General features: G+C 38.2%; 1 protein-coding gene across 1 annotated transcript in view; it reads right to left on the bottom strand.

Moving 5' to 3' along the window:
* LOC18435188 (signal peptidase complex subunit 3A) overlaps positions 1–13,894 on the bottom strand; it is a 31,366-nt gene that overhangs the window by 5,652 nt on the left and 11,820 nt on the right. Inside the window, exon 4 of the mRNA XM_011625426.3 lies at positions 5,343–5,396. Within this exon, the coding sequence (XP_011623728.1) occupies positions 5,343–5,396 (54 nt within the window). The remainder of the gene's footprint in view (positions 1–5,342; positions 5,397–13,894) is intronic.

Genomic DNA, 13,894 nt, shown 5'->3' with positions numbered 1-13,894 from the left:
TGTTGAGTCTGTTGACTGTTGTGTTGAGTCATGATTGTTGACTTTTGTTATACTGTATATTTTTCTATTGTGTTGAGTGTTGACTTTTATATTCTACCTACACTTGTATGGTTTTACAGTTTACTGTTTTAACAATATGGATTATCAAAATTCTCTTCTCAACGTCTATCTTCTTTTTTTTCGACATGGAATATGGTGTTCGAGGTAATGTTGCTTCTTGTACAAAGGTTCTTGAAGCAGTTCAGAATTATTAGACATCTTCTGAATTTTGAAGAACCAGAAAAGGATGAAAATAAGCCTTGTTCTATGGAAGTATCTTCCCCAAGTTCTAGATGGAGTGGTGATCCGGGTTGGAAGTATGGTTATAACCTGAATCCAAGTGATAAAAATCGTATTAAATGTAATTATTGTGGAAAGGATACTGATGGGGGCATTTACCAGTTTAAAAATCACCTTGCTAGTATTAAGGGGGATGTTGCCTCTTGTAAAAATGTTCTTGAGGCTACCAAGGAGGAAATTATACAATATTTGAGTTCAGAGAAGCACAAAGAAAAGGGTAGAGCAGCCAAGACTCCTAAGGCCTTATCTGCAGAGACTAGTAAGAGGAAGGTAGAAGAAGAGGAGGAAAAAGAGGCAGATTCAGAAAAAATAGAGGAGGACGAACGTTATTTTGAAGAGGGAGATGACTCTGATGATGATGGCCTCGACTCTGATGCATATGATGAGGCTTGCCCTATTGATATTCCTTCTGATGATGATGATGATGACGACGACAACGATGACTGAAGACTCTTGCCTCTTGGTGCTGAGTGTTGAGTGTTGAGTCTGTTGACTATTGTGTTGAGTCATGATTGTTGACTTTTTTTATACTGTATATTTTTCTGTTGTGTTGAGTGTTGACTTTTATATTCTACCTACACTTGTATGGTTTTACAATTTACTGCTTTAACAACATGGATTATCAAAATTCTCTTCTCAACGTCTATCTTCTTTTTTTTCAACTTGGAATAGGGTGTTAGAGGTAATGTTGCTTCTTGTACAAAGGTTCTTCAAGCAATTCGAGATGAGATTAGACATCTTTTGAATTTTGAAGAACTAGAAGGATGAAAATAAGCCTTGTTCTATGGAAGTATCTTCCCCAAGTTCTAGATGGAATGATGATCCGGGTTGGAAGTATGGTTATAACCTGAATCCAAGTGATAAAAATCGTATTAAATGTAATTATTGTGGAAAGGATACTGTTAGGGGCATTTACTAGTTTAAAAAACACCTAGCCGGTATTAAGGGAAATGTTGCCTCTTGTAAAAATGTTCTTGAGGCCACCAAGGAAGAAATTATACAATATTTGAGTTCAAAGAAGCACAAAGAAAAGGGTAGAGCAACCAAGACTCCTAAGGCCTTATCTGCACAGACTAGTAAGAGGAAGGTAGAAGAAGAGGAGGAAGAAGAGGCAAATTCAGAAGAAATAGAGGAGGACGAGGGTTATATTGAAGAGGGAGATGACTCTGATGATGATGGCCTCGACTCTGATGCATATGATGAGGCTTGCCCTATTGATATTCCTTCTGATGATGATGATGATGACGACGACGACGACGACTGAAGACTCTTGCCTCTTGGTGTTGAGTGTTGAGTCTGTTGACTGTTGTGTTGAGTTATGATTGTTGACTTTTGTTATACTGTATATTTTTCTGTTGTGTTGAGTGTTGACTTTTATATTCTACCTACACTTGTACGGTTTTACAGTTTACTGTTTTAACAATATGGATTATCAAAATTCTCTTCTCAATGTCTATCTTTTTTTTTTCAACTTGGAATATGGTATTATATTGATAATAATTTTGTATGGTTTTTACTTTTTTTCAAAAAAACATTTTTCAACTTGGAATATGGTATTATATTGGTAATAATTTTGTATGGTTTTTCCTTTTTTTCAAATTTTAACTGGCAGCCGCCCAGGTTCTGGGCAGCCGCCTAGGCGCTGGGCGGCCACGACCCCCCAGGCCACCTAAGACCCGCCTAGCGCTTTTTGATACACTAGGCATGTTGTTTCTTGAACGCCCAATATTCCGCCCCATAAAGCAAAGATGGTCTCACATTTGTCCTATAGAACTTGCCTTTCAGCTTCATTGGTATTGCAGCATTCATATAAAACTCCAGTTACACATCTCCACTTCGTCCACCCAGCTCTTATTTTATATGCGACAACTTCCTCAATCTTTCCATTTTCCTGGATTATCGACTCAAGATATTGAACGTGTGTTCTTTTTGGTATTTCTTGGCCGTCAATATTAACTACTTCCTCATCTCTACTCCTATTATTATTAAACTTACATTCAATATACTATGTCTTAGTCCGGCTAATTTTAAAGCCTTTAGATTTTAGAGCATCTCTCCAAAGTTCTAACTTTGTGTTGATGCCATTTTAGGTCTCATGATTAAAAACTATGTCGTCCGCAAACAATATGCACCACGGTACCTCATCTTATAGGTGCTAAGTTAAGTCGTCCATAACTAAGACAAAGAGGTACAGGTTAAATGCCGACCCTTGATGCAGACCTATTGTCACTAAAAACTCACTCATCTCTCAACTAGTTGTTTGCACACCAGTTAGAGTTCCCTCGTACATCTCTCTCTCCAAGTTGATATAATGTCTGAGGAGACTCCTTTCTTTTTCAACATCCACCAAATCAAATATCGAGGTACTCTATCATAAGCTTTCCTAGATCAATAAAGACCATGTGGAGGTCTTTTCCACATGGGAGCCTCTATTCCCTAAAATACACAACATTTTAACCAAGATTTTCTCATTTTCTTTGCATAGATTATTTCCAAAATTCTACCATCTTCCTCTGATCTTCAAGTCTCGCATACTGCATGGCTCTCTTACTTTCGCCAATCATCAGTGATGTATAGAGCATTTCATGTTGCTTCTCAAATATAACCTTTTTCTTTCACTCGCCCACCACACACACCACCCCGCCCGCCCCCACCCCCCCCCCCACCATGTATCAGAAATATCCAGTTTCACATATGAACTCAACATTAAGAACCTGAATAAGAAGAAACAATACTGCATTCAATAGAAACAATTCCTTGATGAACAAAGTTCACAATTTTAAAAAAGCACAATTCCTTGCTGAGCATTCAAAAAAAAAAATTCCTTGCTGAACAACTTTAGCAATGGAAGGACTTGAAAGTCCAAACACATCCCCAGAATATAAACTCAATGAACTTTCAACAAAATGTGATGCTTTATTTCATTCTCATTGAAGTTTGAAGAATTAGGCATTATTTGATTTCCTAACCAAATTGAAATTGGGCCTATTTGAAAATTTATCACCAGCAATTTGATCTTAAGAGATGTTTGATTCACAATTGGGTCACCATAATGGTATTTTTTTTGCTTTCAAAACTCCAAGATGTTTTGCAAAAAATTCAATTTGGTGCTCTCTCTCTCTCTCTCTCTCTCTCTCTCTCTCCACTATCATCATCACCATAGCCACCACAACACCACCACCATCAGTACCACTCTACTACCACCATCTAGCCACTACTAGTCCACCACTCACCACCACCATCACCTTTACCACCACCACACCATGACGATCACCACGTTCACTGCCGCCTTTGCTGACTACCACCCACCACCATCACTAAGCCACCACTACCACCCACCACCATCACTAAGCCACCACTACCACCACTGCTATCACCACCACCACCACCACGCCTAGCCACCACCTCACTGCCTAGCTGCAGCCATAATCATCATCATACCGCACCACCATTGCCTCCACCACCACAATTGCAGCACCGCCTACCCACCACCACCTTTGCTCTACCACCAAAACCACTTCACCACTTCCTACCCACCACTACCACCACATCGTACACCACCACCATTTTCACATTATTACCACCATATCACTAGCAAAACTGCCATCACATCTCATAATAACAATTTATAACTCAACTCAAATTGTAATCAAGGTTTCAAAAAACGCTAAACGGCCCCAAGACGGCTGGCCTGGCGCTCAGCGCCTAGAACCTTGGGTGCCCTATGATATAAATTCTTTATATATGTACGTATATGTGTTGTCCAAATGCACACATACGAATATATTTGTGGCAATGTTGTAATTTATAGCATTTGAAAATATTGTAACATACTTTTTTTATATACAAACATATAACTTATCGCATGTTGAGAATAAACTTGTTCAAAATTCCAAAATTCCAACCATACAAAATTTAAAAATCCAATAGGCTATGTACTAGTAATAGTCTCCAACTCTCCATATTTTATAATAACAGGGACTCAACTCTCCAAGTCTTCAACAAACTTACAAAAGTATAAAACCAAACAACAAAATAGTCCAAAAAGGCAAAAAGTCTATCATCCAAATATCTAAAGTCCAAACCAAGATAGTGCAATAAAGCTATTACAAAAGAAGAGAGAGGATATCTATGTTTCTCCATTCATCATCAATAACTCCAATGAGAAAAAAAAAAAGTTTAGGAAGCTTCTTCAGACAATAAAAAATACTTTTGATTCTCAAAAATAGGTATAGCTAAGAGATTGAGGGCTTATGGAAGTGTTCTTTTAACTTTGGGGGTTGAAAATAACCCCCATAACCTATTTAAACCTTTTTGGGGTCAAAATTACCCCGTTTGCCCTTTTGGGCATCTTTTAAAATCGAAAAAAGGCCCATGCCCTAGGGGCCCGCCCAGAACTAGGCGCTAGTGCCCGCCTAGGTACAGCTAGCCAGAATGGGGCGCCCAGGTCTTGGCGCGCAGCCAACGGTGTGTTGGGCGCCTAGGCACCGAGCAGACCGTTTTTCAAAATATTGATTGTAACAATTAAACACCCATATAAAGCAAATGATAACAGACCAAATCACCATTTGGTCAACACAAATTGAAAAATGAAAACACCATTCAAAAAAAATTTACAGCAAAGTGATCCCTTAACGAATTGTCTTTGATAGCTCAAAAAGTTTCTTTGATCCAACAGTACAAGAAAAAAGAAATGTTTTAAGAAGATCTTGGCAAAAACTTTTATTTTCTAACAATAATATATATCACAGCTGAAGCCTGATACTACTGAATCAGCTATTTTATCTTTTGTACCTACAATTCAGAATGTTTTCCCCTACTTTCTGCATCAAAATCTAAAATCGCTGGCTTCTGATAAAGAACAAGCAATTCTAATAAGATTTGTAATCTGAATACCTATACACATGCATCATCTTTTCTCTTTCAAACAGCCAAACAGCCTCATGCCAGAACTATTCATTTTAAAAATTTCAACGTTAAAAAGAAAAGCCATCACATCAGACCTGATTCAAGGAATTCTTCACCGTGATGTACTCAGCTGCCACAAAGACAAAAACCTGCATTTAGTGATAGCATTAGCAAAGAGACAAGAGAACCCGAAGTTACAACATGCAACTAATAATGGCAGCTAAGATAGGTATGGTACTGATCACTAAGCAGGAATAATAATTACCACAAACTATTGCAAACACAAAGAGATGGACAAAGTGCCAGAGTTGACAATCGAGGCATTAACCCATTGCCAAGAAGTTCACCACATGAGGAGACACTGACATAGTATGAAGTTTGTGGCCATCAAAAGCATTTGCTGTTAGTTTTTCCATTTCTTTACTGCTATGCACTCAGACTTTTCATAAGTCAAAATTAATTACAATAAATTATCCCCATTTCTATTATCCTTTCTATGTGTGCATGCTTCCATTTACGGACGTGCATTCTCTATTCCCATGGTTATGAATTGCCAATGCTTGACCAAGCGCTGCTATATGGAGTGGACCATAGGTATTGACCTATATATATCCCGTTCAGTGTTGTAGAACACAGATTCAGCCACCTAGGCAGCTACGGATCCAGGCCACATTGGCAGCTAGGCAGGAACCTAGCTCCCTTAGTGGCCCATCCAGGAAGGTGGGGGTTCTAGGCCCTATGAATGGTGTTCGAGGAATTGAGTTGGTTTCCAACAAAATGCCATTAAACACAAACCAAAACCCACTCTTGAATATGGGCCACAAATCCAAATGTAAATTTGGAAAAGCAAATACAAGAATAAAACCAAACAAATAAATAAATAATCCCAGCACTCATATAAATCAACAATTCCTAAGACAAAAAAAAAACATACACTGGCATTTCAAATGCAATAAATCTTCAATGTAAGTGACCGTTAGTTACCAAAAATTTTCTTTCACAATCACTTCAACTCACAAGATAGGATTGAGTGCTTTGATTTCCAATGCCCCCCAAACCCTTCCCCACTCCCCTCCCCCCCCCAAAAAAACAGAAATATATATATATATATATATATATATATATATATATATATTATTTTAAAGAGGGAAAAATGAACTAAATGCCACTGGCAGAAAGGATTTTTCTATCCTCTCACCAAGGGCTTCAACTCACCCCCTAGACATCTAGGCAAAGGCGGGCCCTCGAGTGTCTAGGCGGTCACCTAGGCAACTATACGCCTAGGCCAGCTCAATTCGGTGAAGCTCCAAGCCACCTGACCAAATTTTTGAACCTTACTCGTGTTTAGCATGTTGTCCTTCAAATGCTAGGGATATTGACATTGACAACTTTCCACAGTCAAACCTGCATATGAACTAGTGCGTTGAGGAGGCATAGGTGAATCCATCACCATAAGCATGGGGCTCGATTTTATATAGAATGCTACAAATGTATGGGACTACTCACAAAGTTTCTTGCTAGTGTACTGGCTACAAGCAATTCCTGCACCACCAATGTCTAATAATAATTTATGAAACCTTAAGACCCTATCTCTGGGTGTCTAGTAGGACGGGTAAACTATTACTTTAATTTCATGCACAAAGCACACAGATTGCATGGGATGACAAACATAATGAGTTAGGTAGATGGGTTGGATAACAGTTCTTGGTCCAATCAGTCTGACCAACCAGTCTGCTCAGGTCTTAATAACATTGCTTTACAATGTGAAACAACATGCAAATTAGTCCATCTAAGTCCCTGAGTCTCCAAAATGGTTGGTAGGAGGAGTCAAGTCTACCCATGTCAGAACCTAAAATGTTTTGAAACCATTTTCCTAATGAAAATTTTGTATTTTGGTAATTTTACTGCAAAGCCAAATTACTCTAGATTTGTTGGAATGTTTCTTCATATTTTTTTACTTTTTTGGGATTTTATGGATTTTATTTATGCAATTTTATGATACCAAGGGCAGTATGGTATTTGGCTATTTTTAGGGTTTCTAGGATTTAGGGGGATATCATCTGGAATAGAGCTTCTCCAGAGTCTAATTAAAAGTTTGTGCAATTTTTTATTTAGGGGCAAATCATTTTCTTTTTCTTTCATGACAAGGTTACATAGGAATGGAACTTGAGAAGTAGTGCTATGAAAAACAGCCGCTACAGCCTTGACCCAAGCCCGATTCCTATTTAGTGGCCAATCAAATTACGACGATCCCTTTGCACATATACATGGACTTGCCCATTGAGGCAGATCCCTTGTAATTTATGAGCTTATCAATGACATAGGCAAGGACCTTGATGTCCAGTGGAGGGACCACCCTATCTAGTCGACAGGGCCTTATTGATTGAGTCCAATAAGATCTTGGGACTGACAGTGGATATTGATTGAGTAACATTTGGGACATTAGCCAAAGACTTACTTTGGGTAGGTGCATCTTTTCCCAAAGACTATGGGCATTTATGTCTTGGTGTCTTTTATTAGTTATTATAAATAGGAAACAGGTCACACAACCTATTCGATCCTTACGTAAGTTAAAGCCACCGGAGAAAGGAGAGAAGGTAACCAAACGCTAGTTGCTATCTTTTGTAAATTTGAAGAGAGGCCAATATCCTGCTCTGCAAAGCACATTTCCAGCATCTTTATTAAATACAGTCTTGACTAATTTAATCCAGGTCCCCGATTTAAAGAGTTTTGCTCACCAGTTTTTATTTGGGTGTATTCTGTATCATAACATCCACTCAACCATATTTGGCGAACTGTTCCTGAAAATAGGCTTAAACCCCAGACTGGGCATTGAGGCATCATTTTACCCAAAAAACCCTTAAAAGGCAGGGTAAATGATGGTTTCTAATGAAGGGAGGCCAGCCACCACAAAAGCACAGGGTTATCCGCTCCAACATGAAACCAGTAACATATATGCCTGAAAGTTATCAAAAAAGTCAAAAGTTACAAGAAGGGCCCAAAACAATCACACATGGGGAAAAATTTGGAGGATCCTTATATTTGGTGGTCAAGGACGTCACAAATAAAAATCATGACTCGTGCTCCATTGTGATCCTTATATTTGGTGTTCGAGGACATCACAAATAAAAATCATGACTTGTGCTCAATTGTGATCCAAAACGCAAATTTGGATGACTACTACGAGTGACTAACCCTGCCAAAATGGATGAATATAGGAGTCAAAATGGGCCGAAGTTTAATCTAAGGAACCCAAGATACCCCTAAAAAATCAGGCCATTCTGATATAAGGAGGCCAAAGCAAGCAGCAATCTTGGTAACACAGATGGTAACCTGATAGCATGGAAAAAGTTGGTCAATTTACAAAAAGACCCCTGGAAAACGGTGCCTGATGGAGCTGAAATTTTGAGGGAGTTAACAAAATCCTTAAAACCCTTAAATTTTAAAATTTCAGGCCATTCCCATAACATTTAGTATCTTTTTTATAGAGAATTTTATAGTAGCATACTATTCATATGCTAACACGGGTACTATCCACACATAGCCAAAGAACAGCAGAAATCAGGTTGAGACCTCCATTATCCCTTGGCCGTTTCTCCTGATTCCTACGGTATGGTGGATGCGGAATTGGCTGAAATTTGGATATGTCATTGCTTTCGAGTGCTCTCTCCATACATATACATATCATGGCGTTTCCTAGCACGGATTATGGGTAGATCGAAGTGAAAAGATAAGAGGTTGAAGAAACTTCATGTGTCGCAACCTGGGTAATCTCTACCCAATCCACAAACGATTTCTCCCAATCTGAGGGGAATCTTCAGTTGAAATTGTGCAAGCAAGTCCTTCACTCACCACTCTTTTTATCCACATTGCCATGGTCCCTATGAAGATTTAAGGTGATTTTGAAGCCTATTTACAGATAAATTTTTGGTACCACATAATATTTAACACACACCCACAAAAACACTCATAACTCCCTCAACACTTGGAGTTTTTGAGAGCGAATTGGGCAAAAATGCTCGTAGCTCGATTCTTTACAACTCTATGGAGCCAAAAGGACGTGAACTCGCCAAAACAATGACCGAAATAACAAGGGAATGAGAGGTTATATGGACTCCCAATATTTCCAAGGGTAATTCATGTATGTATATTCATATATACATACATGCATATTACAAACACTCATGAGTGAATTCCTATAGTATCTCACTCATGGATCATCACCATCTAAAATCCATCATAAGGTCATGGTTATCTGATGATGTTTTGAATTTTAATACTTTTTTGAAAAATCAAATTCATCTTAAATTTGGTGAGTATACATCTAACTAAATCGCACCTAAATAAAATCTTAAAATAATCATTAAAAAATAAAATGATGAAAATTCCCCTGAAATAGTCATAGGGGTAATTTGGTCATTTTATACATTGAATTATTTTATATATTATTTGGGTGGGCATCACTAAGATGCATACAGCCATAGAATTTAAGGTTAATCAGCTTTGCAAACAAATTATTAAAATTCAAACACTATCAGGCAATCGTGACTGTTTGATGGACTTTGGATGGGATGAGCCAAGAGTAAAGGACTATAGAACTTCACTCATGAGTGTTTGTAAGTGGTTTTGTATATATGTGTGCATATGTGTGTATGTGAAGGCTTGTAATTTATTAGTGTGTTTGCCTTGTCATTAGATTTACGGTCACAAATAGTATACGCACATGCACATGCACATGCACATGCACAACCAAAAAGGAGAGCAGAGTTTTCTGTTTACGAAGATGAAAATCTACTTTAAATAGTAAGTACAGACTCACTGAAAAAAATAGCAAGTATAGACTCACTGAAAATAGTCTCCCCTCATGCTAAATAGTAAATCGTACCAAAATCATCCCTGCCAAATCCTAGAGACTCGTTTTATGCTCATAAAGTTGCATGGATGTAAAGATACAATTATTTTGGTACCTATGGATTTGAATAAATAGAAAATAGTTAAAAGTTAAAAACAGGGTTATGATTTGTTGAAGCACTCCCCTTTTAATTTTATTATTCCCTCTATTTTCATGTTCTTTTTCGGAAGAAAATTCACTATCCTCTATTTTCATGTTGAATTTTGTAGATAGAGAATCCTGTCATTTACTTCAATTCATGAATTTAAAATGAGGTCTTACTGAGATGGATTACTCTAGTTTTAAATCTGAGATCTGGAAAATTCTATTTTAAATTTTACTTATACAAGAAAATAAAAATGGAAGAATCATGTTGGGTTTAGCACACTAATTTCAGAAATATTATTTAATAAATAGGATTTCATAGTTAGAACATAAGTTGCTTGATTTCATCTCATTTGTTTTTCTATACTTGATTCATGTTGTAGTATGAGATCATGAAATAGCTTTGTATAAACCATAGCATGCTGAATTTTAATTTCATCTGTGTAGCCATAGCGAGAATCTGGTTTTACTTGGAAATATATAATACTGGATTTTTCCTAGGAGGGAGTTTTTTTCGAATATTTTAAATATCAAACGCATACATGAGAATATGTTCTCTTGATAGCACAAAAACAATATAGATAACATATTGTACATATTGGTTATGCAAATTTTTGCGCATGATTTAATATGCACAAACTGAATTTTCCGCAAGGATGTTTGGTAACTTCCATGATATAAAAAGAAAAGCACGCACTAAGTTTTTTTTAATAGGAATTAACGTTTCATAAAAAGAGATAATAGTACTAGAGTTTGTCAATACTGTGAGGGCTTCAAGCAAGTCCTCAACAGCATCGTGGTCCCTGAGAGGAGGACCTGCACGAACTAACGCTACAAAGCTTATCCCATCAACAAGAAGGGTTTGACCATAGTGAGGGCTTATATAAATGCCCAATTACAAAAGCGGACAAAAGGCAACAGACAGTGGTTACGGAAAGGAAAGGCTTATATCAGTAGTCATGTACAAAGGCTTGCAATCCGATAGTTATAGGATATTAGCGTTGTTCTCGCTTTATAGGAATATGATGCCCTATCGCACAGAATAGCTTCTTGTTAGATAGGTTGTCGGGCCGCTGCCTTAGCGAATGCGTATGCTTCTACATTTACGGTTCTCGAGTGTGCCTCCAAGTAACTTTCAGGTCCCTGTAAAGGTGTTCGATCTCATCAAAAATAGGTCCCAAGTACCAGGGTGGGTCTCTATTGCCAGAGCCCCAATTAATGATGTTATTAGCATCTCCTTCAATCTGTAAGACTCTACCCAGGAGTTATTAAAAAGTTTGATTCCAATTAACAAAGCCAAGGCTTCTGCTGTTTGCGAGTCTTTGGTTCCCATGAATTCTGAGTAGGTGAGAAGGACCGCACCTTCGTGGTTTTTGAACACTCCCCCTATACCGACCGGACCAGGGTTTCCAAAGGAGAAATCATCAAAGTTAAGCTTTACTTTGCCCTCTGAGGTGGGAATCCCTCGAGGGGTAAACAATCTCCTCTGATGGCTGAGGAAAAGAAGTTTGTCCCAATCTCTTATAAAAGGGGAAGCAGAGATACCAACAAAAAGTTTATGGTGAGAGGCCCAGAAATAACAGAGGATGTTATTTTATGGAAAAGGGACTGGGTAGTATGCTTCTCTCCTATGAAGATCCTAGAGTTTCTTTCCCCCCAAAAATGCCATATAGTAGCAGCTAGCATTGCTTTCCACAAGATTTCCCAGATTTCCTCCATTTGTAACCGTAGGATTGGGTAACCAGGGATTGGATCGATGGTGGGTCCAGGAAAGCTTGAAAAGCTGAATAATCTTACTCCAAACTGAGTAAGCAAACTCGCAATGTATCAGCAGGTGCGGAACAGTTTCTTCTTCCTCTAGGCACATTATACATCTGTTAGGGAGTTGGAAACCTCTTTTTGGAGGTTATCTAAGGCGAGGGGTTTTCCTTGAGTGGCTAACCATTGGAAGAATTGGGCCCTTGAAGATGCAATAGTCGCCCACACTTTGCTTGATGGGTCAACCATATTGTTTCCCTCTACCAAAACCGAATAGAAAGAGGTTACTGAGAATCTCCCTGTGGAGGATGGAGTCAATAAATCTCTCCCTGTCTGTGATAAGAATACCTCGTGGAGTTCAGCGCTAAGGCCGGAGAATAGAAGGTTTTCCTCGTCAGAAAGCGACCTTCTAAATGATGGGTTCCACGTCCTGCTTCAGGTAGAGAGGAGCATTTCCTCCTCTATAGTGGCCCCTTTGCAATTGGATAAAGCGTAAAGGGACGAAAATCTGTCTTTGAGAGGTGTTGCTCCAAGCCACAGATCTTCCAGAACCTCACTCTACTACCTCCTCTTGCATGGAACCGAATATGGGTTCTGAACTTAGGGAGAATGGATATGAGAGCTTTCCAGATACCAGATCCTGTAGAGGACCGATTTTTACACAGTTGGCCTGGGGTCTTAGTCGGGTCCATTGACACCCTAAGGTTTGTATAAGGCTGAGGCGCATGCGATTGATGTTATTGTGCCAGGATTTGAACCCTGATCATGTGAAATCCTAGGTGTAAACACTAACCAAAGAGTCTTAAAAATGTATGTGAAAAGCATGCACTAAGTTATATTTGCATGTTATATAATTCCACACTTTATTCAGGTGCTTATTTCTATAAAAGAAACAGCTAGATCCTTTAGATTTCCAATTAGCCCTAAAATAATTTTGAATTTACCTGTCTTGGATTTAACCCAATAATTTCATGTTCACCTGTAAAGACTAATTAATAATAAACTAAAGAACGAAGATGCATTTGTTCCATCTCGTGCAAGTCATTACTTACAAAATTTAGTGATCAGATTAGCAGAAAGACAAAACACCACACAGTTAGAATAGGGAATTACACAATGCCAACTAAGAAAGATATATTACTGAACAGTAAGTATAAAGGGAAGAAACACAAGGAGCTGAATAAAAAATCTACAAGCATTAGGAGCCACTGGAATATCCTAGAAGTGGCAGTGTATGAATCAGTTCCTATCCTGCAGGCAACAATTAATAGTGAAAGACCTATCAAAGCATAGTGGATGGTTCCACTTCTTGCAAGACACTGCTAATTCACAGCCAAAATTTGGTAGAGGTTCCTCATTCAATAACGAGACAACAAAGACAAAATCATTTTTCTTGCTAACTGTGAAAGTCTCTAGTCATACATGTCACTTTTTTTGGCATTAAAAAAAAGGAAAAACTATTAGCTGGCTAAAAGACCCACATATGCCTCTAGATCAGGCAGAAATTTCAGCCCAACATACCAAATACATGAAACTGAAACTGTGCCAAACATCAATCATCTAGATGTAATCCACAAAAATGGCCAGAGAAATATGAGACCATTTGTAATGGATCTTGAACATCACAGACGCACATGAGACCATCTAGACCAATTTTCTACAAGACAATTCCATAAATTCACAGGATGCACGTATGCTACTAAAGCTCATATGCCACCAACAATCAAGGTAACAGGGAGGACAGATATTGGGTGAAGAATCCTTCACTCTTCTTCTCTTTGATTTTTTGTTGCAATGCTTGACATGTTCATTTTTATTATAGGCGTTACGATTCTTCAGCATGACTCCGACCTTTTCACTTACCTCCCAATGTATATAATATGAGTCCCATAT

This window comes from Amborella trichopoda, chromosome 13 (genome assembly GCF_054954075.1).
Source record: "Amborella trichopoda isolate Santa Cruz 75 chromosome 13, AtrichopodaSantaCruz75HAP2 v2.0, whole genome shotgun sequence".
Lineage (NCBI taxonomy): Eukaryota > Viridiplantae > Streptophyta > Magnoliopsida > Amborellales > Amborellaceae > Amborella > Amborella trichopoda.
The sequence above is the reverse complement of the archived record's forward strand: the minus strand, read 5'-3'. Positions and strand labels throughout refer to the sequence as shown.